This window comes from Globicephala melas, chromosome 4, assembly GCF_963455315.2.
Source record: "Globicephala melas chromosome 4, mGloMel1.2, whole genome shotgun sequence".
NCBI lineage: Eukaryota > Metazoa > Chordata > Mammalia > Artiodactyla > Delphinidae > Globicephala > Globicephala melas.
This window is the reverse complement of record NC_083317.1, coordinates 123,307,648-123,325,469: the sequence shown is the minus strand read 5'-3', so window position 1 is coordinate 123,325,469 and position 17,822 is coordinate 123,307,648. Positions and strand designations below refer to the sequence as shown.

The window sequence follows — 17,822 nt, the reverse complement described above, 5'->3', positions numbered from 1 at the left end:
AAAATAACTCAGGCCCAATAGATCAACAGCACTATCTTCATAAATGAAACACATATTAATTGCTCATAATTAATTTGAAAAGACAACATATCCAACTGGAAACAGCAAATCTGTAAGATAGTAAAATACAGCACATCCATGTATAAGGTGCATGTCAGGAATGGGAACTGAAGGTAAATAAACCTTGCAGTCACTCTGACTTCATTCGGTTTTGTTTAAATATACTCAGTTTTTTTTTTTTAGTTTTCATTCTATTTATAGGTTAGCTACTATAATGTGCATTACCTATATGCACCCTATAACACTGTTATGTTCTATTTTGTTGCATCTGTACTCAATCATGTTCACCAAAGTTGCCAAGATTAAATCCAAAGGCCACCATCCATTACTAAACTCTTTAACGTGGGTGACCACAATATCACTGCAAACGGTCAGGGTGAGAAAGAGAAGATAAAAGTTCATAATATCTCCAAAGTATAATGGTTAAAGTGACCTCTAGAACCTCCCTCTCTGTATGTGGTTCCAAAATGGAATCAAGTATCCTTAACGCATAGATAAAGACAGAAGATCTGAAATGCACATTCCTACATATCACAGGCATGGAAGCCAAAGGCGGGATGTTTTTGCAGCTGTCAGAGCACAGGACTTCTGTGATTTCCCCCCAGTGGACCACCTCACCAGAATCTTTCCAAAGAACCACAGAAAGGATCCTTGAAATGACCATAACAAAAAACAGTTCTACAGCCTTCAGGGTATACTCCTAATGGGTCAATAAATCTTTTACGTCAGTCTTTCCTACATACTTTCCCTAGAGGATCAAGTCTTTTCTCTTGGCTTCGATAAGCATTTTTACTTGGAGGACACCTTTTAAAACAATTAGCTAGCTCCCTCTTTCTCTGGTATCCAGAACCATAAATGCCCCGGATTCTTCAACTTGAAAGGAGAAAAACATTTCTTTTTCCATCTTCCTACATGTCAGGATTTAAACAGGGCCTCTTCATTGCTTAGATGAACTCCTTAATTCAAGCTCTAGTATCTGGAATATTATAACTGTTTTCATTTAGTTCATCAAACCTCAAAGCTAAAAGATCTTAGAAATCATTTAGTCCATTCTCACTGGGTTTCTCTTGTAGGACCCTTCCCTTTCAATACTCTCTCGATGTCCATCCAAAAACACGCATCTCATCTAGAGGCTGGATCCTACTGCTTCTTCACTGGCTTCTTTATCTTTATTTAAAACATGCCCTTTTGTCCTTTTTCTATTTACCCTGCTCAGACAAGGATCATCTTTTAATTCTTGATTTTCTCATTTCTCTTCCACCTCCTTAATTAGAATTTCCCAGTTTTGGACACTCTATCTTCTGATTAATAATTGAATTAGTTCACCATATGGCCTCAAACAACTTGGTTCTTCCACGCCTTCCCAGTAATTCTTACCAAATGTGCTTGGACATAGGATACAAAGGGGGTGAACAAAAGTGGGAGGGGGCAGTGTCCCTCTTATTCAAAATACGTATTTCTGGGTTCCACTAAACACCTAAAGAAACCAGGTGGGAATGCGTATTTTAAACAAGTGCCTCAGAGGATGATCAGGATCAAGCAGGACTGGGACAAACGGCTGCAAGTGCCCCTTTCCTCTCTGTTCAAATTCAGGAAGTAATGGAGTCTAAGTAGACTCTTTCTACACTTACCTCTATTTTCATTTTAAAAAGAGAAGGGGCCAAGTGACCCTTATATTATTATCATCATCATCATTTTTGTCTCGTTCTTAAATGCTGTATCTTTTCAATGTTTAGCCTATTTTCAACCACTACTTTTAGCACCATCACCACAGCCAACACACTTGCCAGATGGCACACAGACGCTGTCCGCATGCCTAGAAAAGAGTGTGAACAGAAAGCAGCACATTTTATCTGGTACCAAGAGCCACTGAATGGCTAGAGGAGATCAACGCAGCTGGGCACAACCACAAGGGTCAGAACTGATGAGCATTACAACACCCAAAGGCACTGAATTGGAAATCACTCTCCAGAAGAAGCCCACTACCCTCTGAGACGGTAACCTGCCCCAGACAGTGTTAACAAATAAATCATTTTAAATTTACAGTCAAGAGAAGCTATTTTTCTAGTATTTACAAAAGGTGGCAATGACTACAGACAGATCGAGTTTAAAAGGTGCGTTCTTAAAATAAATTTAAAACTTTAGGACACAAATTCAAAAAGACCAAAGACCACCCATGAATCAGAATTTCAAAGGCAGTTCTTTTCCTTAGCAAATAAGAAAAGGGATCATTATATTCCATAGGTCATGCTAAGTAGCTCATTCAAAATTGCATTGTTACTAACTTCGTATTTCAATAATATGTTCCACTGAGAGCTATTACTGAAGCTACATTTAAACCATACTGTCAAGAGCAGGAAATCTTAGACACCAGTATCAACAAACGCTTTTGTACTAAAATCTTGCCCATTAAAAGATTCTGCTAAGGCTTCCCTGGTGGCGCAGTGGTTGAGAGTTCGCCTGCTGATGCAGGGGACGCGGGTTCGTGCCCCGGTCCGGGAGGATCCCACATGCCACGGAGCGGCTGGGCCCGTGAGCCATGGCCGCTGAGCCTGTGCGTCCGGAGCCTGTGCTCCGCAACGGGAGAGGCCACAACAGTGAGAGGCCCGCGTACCGCAGAAAAAAAAAAAAAGATTCTGCTAAATTTTATAAATAAGTTCTACTGGGTCTACTTGGCAAACAGTAAGTGCTCAGTTAGAAGTCTCTTCATCTTTCTGTCAGAGAAATTGCCAAGAGAGCTGCCAAACTTTGCAAGAGAGAGCCAAATGCCGAAAACAAAGCCCCCTGCTGATATCTCCAGTTTTAGAGTCAAGACCCAAAAGTTCACTTGAAAACTGGTTGCTTAAAACTTGGTAGAAAGGAAGAATGCTATTACACCATCGGTTCCTGGAGCCACTTGCAAAACAGAGTTAGCTCATAATACACTTAAGGCACAACACTCATACCTGCTCCTAAACAACGGCGTAAAAGGTTTTCTTTTCAGAAAAATGTAGGTGTCCGGCAAATCTTCCCTCTGACTTCCACACCAGAAATGAGAGATTTCTAGGTCACCGTCAACAGTTTCTAATTGCATTAAAATATGTAAGGCAGAGAGAACATCTACATCGGTCACTCTCTGGGTATTCTGAATTGGAGAAAAATGAATAGGGAAGGCTCAGATTGCCCCAGACATCAATTTTTGCTAAAGAGTTCACATATAAGGCAGGAACCACAGGTACTTCACTCCAGAAGTCTTTTTTCAGCCAATATATTGCTCTTAAATTGAAGGGTTAACAGTCTCAATTACTTCTGCACTGTTGTTAATGATGCTGTAACGTACTGTCATGCCTACATTTATGATCATAAGTGACACAGTTTTTTTAATATAAATTTATTTATTTTTACTTTTGGCTGCATTGGGTCTTTGTTGCGGTGCCCAGGCTTCTCACTGCGGTGGCTTCTCTTGTTGTGGAGCACGGGCTCTAGGCACGCGGGCTTCAGTAGTTGTGGCACGTGGGCTCAGTAGTTGTGGCTCGCGGGCTCTAGAACACAAGCTCAGTAGTTGTGGCCCAGGGGCTTAGTTGCTCCGTGGCATGTGGGATCCTCCCAGACCAGGGCTCGAACCCGTGTCCCCCTGCATTGGCAGGCGGATTCTTAACCACCGCGCCACCGGGGAAGCCGCTGACCCACATTTTTGATAACTGCAATCTATGATGCTGTCAAAGTTATGTTTCACATGTGAGGTCACCAACTTTTTTTTAGGACTGTCTATTCCATCAAAACTATACATTCTTTGGTCAAAATTATAAAAGTTCTTACTCTAATCAAACCTATAACTTGGTAAATCCATTTTAAACTCCATGTAAGTTGGTTATCTTAGAAAAAAATTCAAATGCTCCATATTGCTATTCCTTAAAAAAGCAAAATGTACACAGATCGATTTTAAACTCAATCTTAATTCAAACAATGATCTGAAAAGTTTTGAAATCTCTAAATTCTATTGTCATTATTTGAAGCAAAGAAAATCTTCAGGGAAGCCCACAGATCCTAGCTCAGAGCAAGAGACATTTTTAATAACCTCCTTGAATCTTGGTATCTTTCTCAGTCCTTTCCTTAGACCAACTAAACATTTAGAAAATCGTTTAACATTTGCTCAATATGCAAATTTTGAACTACGGTTCAAAGAAGTTTTTGGCTATTATACGTTATTACTAACTTTACAGTGTAGGGTAGGGCAAAATTTAATAAGTGCCTAATATGTGAAAGATTCAGCGCTCAGCACTGGTTTTCTAAGAGCTAACTTTAAGAAATACATAAAGTTGTAATGCATATAAACACACAGTATACGGGAGCACAGAACTTCTCTACATGTTACTTGTAAAAGGATAGATTTTTACTTTACTCATTATGAACTCCACGAATTAAAAAACTGTTTTTTGACTGCTTTCATTACATGCATATCACGTCCAAGCTCTTCTTATTCTTTTCAGCAGATAAACATTCCCCTCCTTCCATTAGCTTACTTACTATCTTTTTTTTAAAGAGGGAAACTGCAACACATCATTTCAATTAAACTCAAAATATTTCTCCCACATTTCTTATTCAAAGCTCTTTAGAAATAAGTCTCATGGCTTCACACTGAAGATAAAATAGTCTCTCACTAAATGCAAATGATGTTTCATACTGCAATTTCATTTTGAGCCTTAATACCTATTGTGTAATTACAAACTTTTGCCACCTAAGTATTCCTTATATATTTTATAGTGGCTTCGTTTTTTTCCTAATATTCTTTATGACTTAATAATCATTTTCTCCATCACTTAAAGGCACTAAAATTAGCTTTCTCACATTTCCACTAATTACACATAAAATTTTTAAGATTAAGAAAAGCCTCTTCAAAAAGTATGTTACTCAGAATATGTTACTCTATACTGTTTCTCAAATCCTGAATGTAAAAGAATAAATTTGAAATGACTACGTTTTCTTTATTCACTGATTAAGTCAGATTTATGGCCACCCCTCCCGTTTCCAGCTACTGTGAATTTTGAATGAAACAACCTCAATTGTAACAGAAGAAACATCTGTTGCTTTTTCTCTTCATCAGGGCTTTCCCAACTGAAAGAAAGCCTCTCTGCCTGACCTCCTCTCCCACTCCCACTCCCCCTCCCCCCGACACTAAGTTCCTTCAAACTTTTTTTTAAAGTACATGTATGATTGAAAATTGTACCGTCCCCATTTAAAATGTCATAGTTTACCTAGAGACATTCACTTTACTACAGTTCAAATAGTGAGTAAATGTTATTTACATACATCACAAAACCAGAGATGTTACTGGGAGACTATTAATTATAACTAAAATACAGGCTTCAAGAGTACTTGAAGTGATCAGCTCAAGTTGTCACACATTCCAGGCTCACGTAGCTATTGTTTATGGTAAAGATTTTCTTCACAGGATCCAGATTCATATAGGATCTTGCACTCTATATTTTCTCTGCCAATCCAACGCGAACATAATGGCAGTCACTACCCCAAGAGGCAGACACCAAATGGTGCCACCCAAACTCTCACACTGCGCCTCATAATAAACCATAAAGCAGTGGAATGCACCGGCCCCTTTATGAGCAAACAATGCCTGAGCTTCATTAGAATACAGCTGACATTTTCAAAGCACAAATACTTTTAAGAAAAATGTACTAGGAAAAAGAGAGAATGAAACAGCTATAAAAGCTGAAATGTTTTTGTAAGTGTCAGGTTTATTTCAAAGATCCTGAGGAAGCATATTTTGCTGTTGACAATTTCAAAGTTTTCGTAAATGGAAAAAAAAATGTAGAGTTAGAGGCAAAGCTTATTTTATTAACTACTGGAAAGAAATGAAAGTAAAAACTCACATCTGAATTGCACTCACAAGTAAGAACCACGAAGTACCTTTAATATTATTCATTTCTTTAACTGCTTCTTTAGTTCTTGCACGGAGAAAATGGAGCTCCAGAATTATCTTTATATTTAAATTGATTTATATAAGTAACAGTGATAAACTAAGCTTACTCTACCCCTCCCCCCCACCCCAACCCCCATACCCTGTAGCTTTCCTGTCTGCAACAAGCAAGGACGTCTTGAATTCAGCGTGCTCCTGGCTATTTATCAATTTAACACTGCTGCTGTTGAAAGAATATAAAATAAACCCTGTAAAAACGCACCCAGCAGTAAGAAACAAAATGATCTCTCTTACCTGGTCTAATGAAGCATGCCTCTCACTGCAGTACCAACAACACTCTACAGTCTTTGTTACCATTCAGTGGAAACTTGAGACTGTGTCAGACATGAGCAATCGAGCTCAGAAACACTCAATTTAAAATACTTCTCAGTAAAACTAAAAAGATGCTCAAGAAAATAGTTTCATTACTAGCTTTTAAAAGACATATGAATACTGTCTAATGCAACAAAGACACTTAAAAACGAACCAAGTACAGGTCTTACTGTTTTAGAAACAGGCTTAAAATAAAAGTGGTGAAAGAATACGCTGCCTAACTCCACCCTAACATTTTTCTAAAAATAACTTGAATTTTAACTGGCTAAAAACCAAGATGGAACTTACTTATGAAACCTGCATATTTCGAATTATACATGTCAGGGTATTTGCGGGCTCCAAAGCAGTCACAAAGCAGGAGGCCTCAGTGCATCTTGAAAGCAGAGCAAAAGCACCATGAGTTTCAGAGGGGAAAAAAAAAAAAAAGGAGGAGAAACTCTTGAAAAACTAGTCAGGCTTTTCAACCTGTAATAACTGTCCAGCTCCTCTGGGAGGGAAAAAAAAAAAGTCCTGGTTCTGCCCCCTGAGATAGGAGGCTATGCTTCAATGCCAAAATGAATGACAGGCCCATTTCTGATATCAACAAAGAGCAGCTTAGTGGTGCTCGAATTTTTTTCACTTTCCCACACAGTTAGAAGTTCTAACTTTTTCAGGTTAGTACCTTTGTATCTAGGGTTAAGTACCTTTCTCCATTTTCTCGAGAGAACCCAATTATGTTGTCCTAGTTTTTTAAATGATTAATTAAAAATACATACCTAATTATCTTACTCGGTTTTTCCTAGGCAGGAAGCTGAACAAAAGATGACCTATTAAATTCCTTTCCAAATCTAACCTTTGCAATATCAGATTACCATATGACTAATTATTAATATTAATAAGCTGTGCCTGCGTCCTGACAATGGGCCCCAAGAGGAAGAGAAAGTAGGTAACAAACATAAAAATAAGGTAAAGGAGACTATAAAATTTTCAACCAGCTCGGTGTAAAGATCATTTATCAAAGTACATGTCTCTGATTATACAAATTCAAAACAATAAACGCTTCAGTCAACGGACATATGAGCCAAGCACTATTTTGGGCTCCGTGGATACAGCAGTGAACAAAAGCCAAATGAAAATCCCTGCCTTCGGTGGTTTATATCTCAGTTCCCTGAACGTGTAACTCTCCTGGATGAATAAGGTACCTTTCCTTCTTTGATCAGGTACCACCTAATCTGAAATATTCCTCTCTGAAAGTATGTCTTGACAACAGCTCCAGCAGGGCAAGGATCTTGCGCTTGGTTTAGTGCTATATCCCCAGTGGCTAAAACAGAGCCTGTTAGACACCCCAATAAACATATACTGAATGAAACAGATCAAACAGAGCTTTTTCTTAGTCAAGTTTTTCTTTGTAAACAGACTATGTACCACATATTACACTTTTATACACACAGAGATATGTCAAAAATAATATAGCATAGGGTATAAATTAAATTGAGCTGTAAGTACATGTTAGCTTAAAATCGAAAATACAACCTCTATGGCTCTGTATCTTTTCAGATTCTAAAATCTGTTTTCAATATCAAATGAGGTCACTATAATATCTGAGTAAAGGAATCAGTTAAAATTCTATACACTAAGGTTTTGTGGACTATCAGTTTTCAGAGGAGTTTTGAATAAAAAAAGAAGAAACTTGAAAATTACCCAGCATCCAATCAGTTTTGTGTATTAAAATCTAACATGGTTACATCTGTTTATATACCCACATTTGGAAATAATTTTAATCTCCCTATCCTGCTTCTCACCATTCTTGATCACCTTACCAGAAACCACACAGAGTAAATATGCACATACCTCTAACCTGTGAGGTTAGCCAGAAGTGATCGCCCATGTCACCCAAGGCCAGGATATTCAGGGTCTAGATATTGTCATACCTACTCTGCTACAGTCTTAAAAGGAAATTAAACTTTCTAATACTCAGGCACTGCGATCCTACTACTTCTAGTAGTAGGAAGTAGGCAGAGCATCCCCTCCCCCACCCCCAGGGCTGGACAGTGATTTACATGTTCAAATATTCTACCTGGAATAGTTAGTATGTATTCTAACAATAAATTAACAGTAACCCAAGGTCAGGAAGACATTGTGATGACTGAGGTCAAGTAATGAATAAAATAACATTGGGCCAAAGGAGGATTCCATTGGTCCTGCAGGAGCAATGTTTTTTCTCCCTAACCATCATTCATCTTTCCTTCAACAAATACTTATTGAGCACCTACTATGCATCAGGCACTGAGCTAGGCAGCAAATTGACCTGCTCCTTATTGTCTGCTCCAGAGATCTGACCTTAAGCCCTTCTCTACCATGTTTACTTGTCTCTGTTTCCCTTCCTTGCCAGTGCCCCCTTTCAACTCCCAAATTCTTCATTCACACTGCTCTTCAATCTACTCCCAAGCTTTTCTCAGCAGGCAGCTTGATCACTACCTTCTGTACGCCTTCATGAGTGTACGACACATTATGGGGAAGTTCATGAGTCTTCCCACTGGCATAATAAAATGCATCTTATGTAGGTTCTCCCAAACAATTTCTCCTTAATCTTAGATAGAATATCTACTTAAGGGAATTCCCTGGCAGTCTGGTGGTTAAGATCCTGCACTTCCACTGAAGGGGGCCTGGGTTCGATCCCCAGTCAGGGAACTAAGATCTTGCAAGCCGCACAGAGTTGCCAAAAAAGAAACAAAGAAAATCTACTTAAGCATTATATTATTTACAACTACTGATGATCTAGCAAACACCAAAGGGGACAAGCCATTCTCTTCCCCAAGTTTATAAGCTAACTCATTTGGACTAGGGTTTGCTATGTCTATTGGCCATCTGACCAAAGATTAACCATATTTTACAGATACATTTGTGATTCTATAGGCAGAAATTACACTATGATAGCACAATAATAGTTTTTACTTGCCCCATGCCTGCTAAATATAACTATCTACCAGATCCATATCATGAGGGACATACTTATTCACATTTTCAAGTAAAATGTCTAATCTCCCTGATGAGGGCTATGCCTAAAGCAAAGACTTCCTGCTACCACTCGCATGCGTAAGTGTCGGTTTCTTAAAAATATCATATAGTATTTTTCTATGCACTCTCATGTTTATTGCAGCATTATTCACAATAGCTAAGACATGGAAGTAATCTAAATCTAAACTTCCAGCTATAAGATGAATAAGTTCTGGGAATCTAATGTATAGCATAGTGACCATAGTTAACTTCACCTTTGCACCTCCTCTTCCTCTACCTTTTAAATGTAGACATCTTTCAAGGTTCTGCCCTTGATGCTCGTTTCTCCAAGATTTATATTTCCTCTTTGGAGGACATTACCCATTTCTATGGCTTTGTCACCTCTATGTAGACGACTACAAAAATGTATACTTCTAGTCTTGGGCTTCTCTGCTCTAAACGCTCATTGCAATGGCCTATTGGACATCTCTGTCTACAAGTCCCACGACGTCAACACAACTTCTGCAGGATTGAGCTCCACGTCTACTGTCCCAACGCAGCTCACCCTCCTACATTCCCCATCCTTGTTACAGGCATCATCATCCTGAAAAGAAAGTGATTTTCTATTCTTGCCTCCTCCTCACCATCCAAATGACCACATTGTTTCCAGTTGTTTTTTTTTCTAAAACACACATCATTTCCCTGATTTAAAAAACAAAACAAAAGAAATAAGAAATACAACTTTTGATGACCTCCTGATGGCTAGAGCTGCACTATCAACATTGGTAGCCTTAGCCATATATGGCTATTTAAATTTAAACTGATTAAATTTAAATAAAATTAAAAATTCAATTCCCAGTTGCACTAGACACATGTTAAGTCCTCAACATGTGGCTAACAGCTTGCAGATACAGAACATTTCCATCATCTCAGAAAGTTCTATTAAACATCTTTGGTCTAGACAATAACAGCAAACGACCTAAAACTGCTGTCTAAATTTTCCTCAATCTGGCCCCTTTCTAAACTTATCTTCTACCAAAATCCCTTTGCGTGCTTTAGTCACAGCTGAATTAGCGGAGCCGAATGAATAAGGCGAAGGCTTTCCAGGATGAGGGAGGCATTTGCCAGTACCTCAGAGAAGGATCTATGGAAAGGGAAGAGACCAAAGGCGCTAGAGAGGACAGACATAGTTCACTAAAGCCCTCACAAGTTAGGAAGGGACAGAACTTTAGACCAAAGATTTTCAGCCCTAGAGAAAGAATATGTTACAGTGGAGAAAGCATGAGCATTGGAGTCACAACACTTCACCCAAATTCAGGTATTAGTTGAGTTATAAGGTAAAGAAACTCAACTCATACTGGTCTGACTTGAAAAGAAATTAGTTGGCTCAACTGGCTAGCTCACCGAATGCAAGAAAAGGTTAGAGAAACAAACTAGGAGGGTCAGGGGTCAGCAGGGTCTCAGGAACTCTCAGGCTGCCAGGACTGGGTCTGTCTGACTCCTGATTTTTCTCTCACGCCAGCATCATTCTCTTTCACTACAGATCAGTATTCTTCAGCTGGTGGGAAACATGGTCATTGACGTGTCACTAGTTTTATATCTTACAGATTCCACTAACCCTCTCTCAGCCTGTGCCTTAACATACCAGGAAGACATTCATTGGCGGAATTTGGGTCAGGCGCTCGTCCTGGCCAGTGAAATGCTGTCAAAGCGATGATGTGCTGGGGAACAATCAACTGTGGCCAGAAGGACATAATCACGAAAATGTAGTAGCTAGGTAGATGAGGAAGAGATCTGTGGAGGGGTTTCCAGGCATCTCACAGATGCCACTAAAATCTCTAGCCGAATCATTTAAATATGAGAGTAAATGATTTGCCACTAATCTAGTAAAATGTAAAGTCAAGATTAAGCTCTAGGTTTTCTGACTCTGATGTCTGTACTCTTTTCATTAGAATATTCCTAAATCATCAAAGGGTTGGGGGCGGGGTTGGAGGGTAGGTGAGGGTATGTTATCCACTTATCTCTTTAAGGCCACACTGTTCACTTTGTAATAGACTCTTCCCTAAGCGGCAAGAACTTTAGCTTTCAAACTTCCTTCCCTTTTCAGAAATTTTAATTTTTCCCTCTTCACTGAGTTCATCTTAACGTTTAAGATGCAGAGCTCTTTCCTTTCTAACTGCTGTCCAACTAAAAACATCCTCCTTTCCGTCTGACGGAATTTTTTTAAAGTGTGATATCCATAGCTGCTCTTTCACCTTTTTACAAACGATTAATTATATTTCAATTCTTAAAAAAAGCACCAAGTACCTCCTACATGATACCTACTGTGCTAGGCACTAGGGATATAAAAATAAAGGGCAGAGTCCTTAGCCTCAAAGAAACGACCCAATTTGGCTTCTCTCCAAGTGCCCAAATGAAACTGTACTGTCTAGAGTAGACAAGGAGCTCTACTTGGAAAATCAATGTACACTTATGCTCCATAACCTTGCGAATGTGACCTTGCTGACCTCACAAATCTCACATTCTTAATACCATTAAAATTGTCCTCTCTTGGCTTTTGTAAAGATTTTTGTAAAGACTCTTCTCTGTTTCACTCCAACCTTCTAGGGGGGGTTCCTTTTATTTTTTTCTCATTACTTGTATTCTAAATGGCTCAACCACGGCTCTCTGTTCTTACTATATTTTTGTTTTAGAAGGTGACCGACCACAAAATTTATTATCCACACTGGGTTAACCATTGAGAGTTAAAGAGGGCACACTATTAATAATTATACTGGGATACAACTGAAGCAGTTTGGAAAAACTGGATTCCTGCTTAAAAACCTTCAGTGGTTCCCTTCTCCAAATCCTTAAGCACAGCATACAAAAACCTATTTAGAACTAATTGTCTCTTATAGATTAAATGCACACCTTTTTTATGGCCTTCAACCAGTCCGTAGAGTACACTCAGACTACATTACATGCAGTGGAGAGTCTCACTTGATTTCTTCCCCATTCAACAGAAATCTCATTACTTCCCCCCTGTCAATAGTGCCCAGAAACTTAAGAAGCCCAATAATTCAGATGAGAAAATGGAGGTTTACCACATCAAATAACTTGTATAAATGCTACAAAATGGTAGAACTATGATTCTAATCCAGTTCTTAAAGTCCACACATTTAAAGTCTATGGATATTAATTAGAGATATAAATTCAATGAGTAGATGTAATCAAAAGGCTTACTAAGGGCTTCCCTGGTGGCACAGGGGTTGGGAGTCTGCCTGCCGATGCAGGGGACGGGTTCGTGCCCCGGTCCGGGAAGATCCCACATGCCGCGGAGCGGCTGGGCCCGTGAGCCATGGCCGCTGAGCCTGCGCGTCTGGAGCCTGTGCTCTGCAACGGGAGAGGCCACAGCAGTGAGAAGCCCACATATCACAAAAAAAAAAAAAAAAAAAAAAGTCTTACTAAAATCTAGTATTGTTCTTTATGTCAAATATTAGTTCATTAATGCCAATTAAGCTATTCCAGATGAGAAAAAAAAAAAGAAAATCATTTCAGTTCCCCTGCCTAAAAATCTCTGATGTTTCCCTCATCAAATAAATCACACTACACCCTTAATGATCAGAGCCCAAATTGCTTTTCAAGGTCTATTTCCCACAACTCCAGAGGCATGAATTATTTACCATTCCCTGAGCAGCCCATGACCTTACTGTTAAGCTCTCAATATTCTTCACCTGGTAAACTAGTATTCCTCCAAAACCATAAAATGTTATCTCCTCAATTAAGATATTCCCAATTCCCTAAAGGAGACCTGGTCTTATTTTAAGTTCCCATATTCCTATTCCCACATCATATTCCTTTGTAAGTTACATGTCTGTGAATTCCTCCACAACGGGTTTTTGGCTCTCCAGCCCTCCCATTCCATCCCTCCACCCTTCCTGTCTAAAAAACCATCTCGTACACAGTATATAGTCAAACAATACCTATTAAACAAATAAATGAATGAATAAGTGTCCTTTACTGATCAAATACCTTCAGTTGCTTCCCATCTGTTAAAAGAACTCCACTGACAGCAGAAGAAATTTTATCTGCTTTTGCCCGATTTCCAGGCTCTTAATGATTAGACCCAGATGAATTTTTATAACTAATAACTTTCCATTACTAATTACCATCAACTAGCTGTCCTCTCCGTTAGTAATCCACAATTTTCTGTAATAGTTTTCCAAATATGCCAGAGATATTGCTGCAGTTCTGTCATGTTGGAAAGAGGATTCTGAGAAGATGACAGAATAGGAAGCATCAGGAATCCATCTATTCACCTGGGCAACAATTGCACTGGCAGAATCTGTCTCATACAACTCTTCTGAAACTCTGGAGTCTAAGGAAGTCTTGCAACTTCCAGAGGAAGGCCTGGATGGTAAATTTCAGCTAATTTTGGTCAATTTATAGCTGATGGTGCAGTAGTAGCTACCCCTCCCCCAACCCCAGCCATGTGGCTGGCAGCTGTACACTGTTCCTGGAGCAGTTTGCACACAGCATGTGGGAGCCAGGGTGGGCAAAAAGGGCCCGGTCTCCAAATATCAGGCATCCGTGTCCTGGTTGGGGACTGCTGCTTCTGCTCACAGAGGTGCAGACAAAGAAGTGGGCAGCACTGCTGTTGTAACTCCTCACATCCTTCCACCCAGCCCCCGCCAGCCCCCTCCAGCTGAAGTGACTTCCAGGGGATTGAAAGGACTCCTGGCCTTCCCTCCCTCCTTCATTTTTCTCTTTTTACCCTTTCCACAGCCAGACATTAAAGACTAGGACATTGCATATCTGGGAAAATTAGAAAGTGACCACACACGCCCAGGGAAAGGCTCAGAAAAGACCTGAGCAGACCTTAAGTTTACACCTCAGGCTGATCCTTGGCACAGTGACAGCCCACAACAATTTTTTTTTTTTTTTTAAATGAACAAAGCCAGTTAACAAACAACAGCAAACCTTGGGGACGAGGGAAATTCTGATTTCCAGAGCTACTACGTTATTAGATCTACACACCCAGTTTTCAACAACGAAAAATCACAACAGGAAATTATGGCCAACGCAAGGGGAAAAAAGAAATCAGAAACTGTCCCTGAAAAAGTCCTGATGGCAGATATATCAGACAAAGACTTTAAAACGACTGTCTTAAAGATGGCTGTACAACATTATGAATATATTCAGTGCCCCTGAACTGCATACTTAAAAATGACTAAGGCTGTGAATTTTGTTACGTGTATTTTACAGCAATTTTAAGAACTGAAAGAAAAACAAAACTCACATAGGAGTGGGGACAGAGGGTATATGGGAAACAGCTGTATCTTCTGCTCAATTTTGCTGTGAACCTAAAACTATATACACTGTGTATTTAAAAAGTATACAACAGGACTTCCCTGGTGGCGCAGTGGTTAAGAGTCCACCTGCCAATGAAGGGGACATGGGTTCGAGCCCTGGTCCAGGAAGATCCCACATGCCGCGGAGCAACTAAGCCCGTGCGCCACAACTACTGAGCCTGCGCTCTAGAGCCCATGAGCCACAACTCCTGAGCCCACGTGCCAAAACTACTGAAGCCCATGCACCTAGAGCCCGTGCTCCACAACAAGAGAAGCCACTGCAATGAGAAGTCCACGCGCCACAACAAAGAGCAGACCTCGCTCGCCGCAACTAGAGAAAGCCCAGGCTCAGCAATGAAGACCCAATGCAGCCAATAAATAAATAAAAATCTTACTTCAGCCACTTACAAGCCACATGACTTGGGCACCTCATTTAACATTTTCAAGCCCTCATTTCCTCATCTATAAAATGATACATTACAACTATCAATAAATGTTTTTTACTCTAATATAGATGTAAAAAAAAAAAAATCTGGATCATGAATGCCATTCTGACCAGAAGACTAAAAAGGAAGAGGATTCTCAAACCTCAATAAATATTCTCTAAAACACAATCATGACTGCATAATATTCCACTGTGTGGATGTATCATATTTTATTTCCTTATAAATGGATATTTCCACAGTTTCCATATTTTTGCATTAATAAACTATTATGTAATAAGCACTTCTACACTCAAATCTTTTTCTTTTCTAATGACAAAATCCTGGAACGGTTTCCACTGGGTGAAAGACTGTAAATTACTTTAAGGGGTTTGATAAGTATTACCAATTTTCCCACAGAGTGCTTGTACTGACTCACACTCCTAATAGAAGTAGATAAGAAGAAATGAATAAACAGGATAACAAGAAGTGGCTATGAAATGAAGATAACCAACTTTTCTTACCTTTGCCAACACAGGTCATAATCTTAAGAAAGTCTGTTAATTTGATAGAGGCATAAGATTTTGTTTTTAAATAGCTTTTTACATGATGTCCAAAATACTACACATGTACAATGCAGAAAAATTATAAAATATATGAAAGCACATAGGAGAAAGTTAAAATCATCTATAATTCAAACACCCAGAAATAATTATAATTAATATCTTATATACATATAGCAATTCCTTTTCTATGCTACATATTTTTCTTTTTCTAAAAAAGGAAGGGAGGAAATCATACTGTATATGCTGGCTTAACTTTTTGAACTTAATAAACTGCTTAGTTTATAATATCTATAGAATACCACCATACAACAGTGTCACAATATACTCATTTATCACACTGCTTCCAATGTTTCATTCTTATCAACAATGCCATGGTAAACATTCTCTGTTAAAATCTTCCCACAGATCTTTCTTTAATTAGGATAAATCCACAGAAGAAAAAATGTTGAGTCAGAGGTTGCATATTTTTAAGATTTTTGATAGGTACTGAGCAAATTAGCCTCCAAAGAGGTTGTATCACTCTATGAGTTCCCATAATTTCCTCTACCTCCCCAAAGTGAGTATTAACAAAAAACTCACTTTGCTAATATGACTGGCAAACATCGGCTTTGTCAGTTAAATCTGCATTTTGATTACTGGTTAATTGAATATATATTCATATTTTTATTATCCATTTGCATTTCTTCTGTGAATTTCCCACTCTGCTGCCCCGTTTTTTCTTGTAATGCCAATATTTAATTTATATAGTTGTATGACATTTAGCTGTGGTGTTTACTAAGCCTCCTTTGGTCTCTGATCTGCCTTGTTTTTGAAGATCTTGACAGTTTTGAGGAGTACTGATCAGGCATTTTGTAGAAAGCCACTCAATCTGGGTTTTTCGGATTTTTTTTTTTTCCTCATTGTTAGGCTAGGGGTATGGGTTATCGGGAGGAAGATCTCTTCACATCATATCGAGGACACATGCTATCAGAATGACTTATGACTATTAACATTAACTTTGAGGATCACCTGGACAAGCTGGTGTTTCTAGGCTTCCCCACTGTAAAGTTACTTCTCCCCCCCTCCCCATACAGACACAAGTCACTCTTTGGAAGCATTGCAATAAATGTAGCCCACACTCAAGGAGAGGTTGGAGGGTTAAAGCTCTACCTCCTTGAGTAGGGAGTACCTACATAAATTTTTTGGAATTCTGTACGGGAGACTTGTCTCTTCTCTCCCACTTAATTATTCAGTCACTTATTCATATGACTATGTACTTGTTTATTTTTATTTTATACTTTAGGTTAAAATCCAACATTACGTTATTTATTTTGTTGCTCAAACTGCTCCAGTTTTGGCCCCTGGGATCTTTTTCAGGTTGGCTCCTGTGTTGCTTTGGCATGTTCCACTTTTTTTTTTTTTAATATTTCCTTACTTTCTGATACCATGTTCATTTTGTATATTTCCTGTGCAAACATAGATTAGCTATTTTTCCAAGGAGTCCTGGATGCTTTTATTGGAGAACGGTATTAAGCACCAAGGTCTGGGCAGTGAGTGACATTACTGGCTTTTAAAAACTCTAAAAATATTTGATTGAAATGGCATTACATAACTGTTATTTGCTTTGGAAGGAATTGTCAACTTTAAAATACTTATTTTTCTCTGCTAGGAATATGGAATAACTTTCATCTATTGAGTTGTTAAAAGACAAGACTTGCCTTGTGCTAAGTTGTTTCTCAGCATAATAAAACAATTGCTTTTCTGTATATCACAGCAATGATAGTAATTTATATATCACTAGTATTTCCTCCATCTGCTAATGCAAATCTTCCGGATCCTACAAAGTCTCCAACAGCCCACGGGCTTTCTGCGAGCCTTTAGAGGAATGAGCCTCAGCCTTGGCGGCACATTAGAATCACCTGGGAAACTTAAACATCTCATGTCTAGTCACATCTCAAACCAATTCCACTGGAACCTCTGAGGGTGGGAAGTACTGTTCTAAAGGTCTCTGGTGATTACAATGTGTATCTTAGCTAGAGAAACACCACCTCAGTCTGTTTCATGGCCTCAATGAAAGCTCATTTCCAGTAAGTGCTGCTGAGCAATGCAGTAGGCACAGATCACCTCCCCCTTCCTCTGCAGAAACACTGGGCATCCATAAAATGCCAAGCTTCAAGTTTTGCCTTTTTTGAAATAAGGAAGA

General features: G+C 39.0%; 1 protein-coding gene across 10 annotated transcripts in view; it reads right to left on the bottom strand.

Moving 5' to 3' along the window:
* TFDP2 (transcription factor Dp-2) overlaps positions 1-17,822 on the bottom strand; it is a 162,899-nt gene that overhangs the window by 64,220 nt on the left and 80,857 nt on the right. For 2 of the 10 annotated variants that reach the window (XM_060298522.1, XM_060298523.1), the window contains exon 1: positions 12,545-12,673. The exons of 6 other annotated variants lie outside the window; for them this stretch is intronic. In XM_060298522.1, coding sequence (XP_060154505.1) covers positions 12,545-12,632 — 88 coding nt within the window. In that variant the 5' untranslated portion in view covers positions 12,633-12,673. Of the gene's footprint in view, positions 1-6,268; positions 6,343-12,544; positions 12,674-17,822 lie in introns of those variants that run through there. 2 more of the 10 variants (XM_060298525.1, XM_030873320.2) reach the window with 2 other exon arrangements.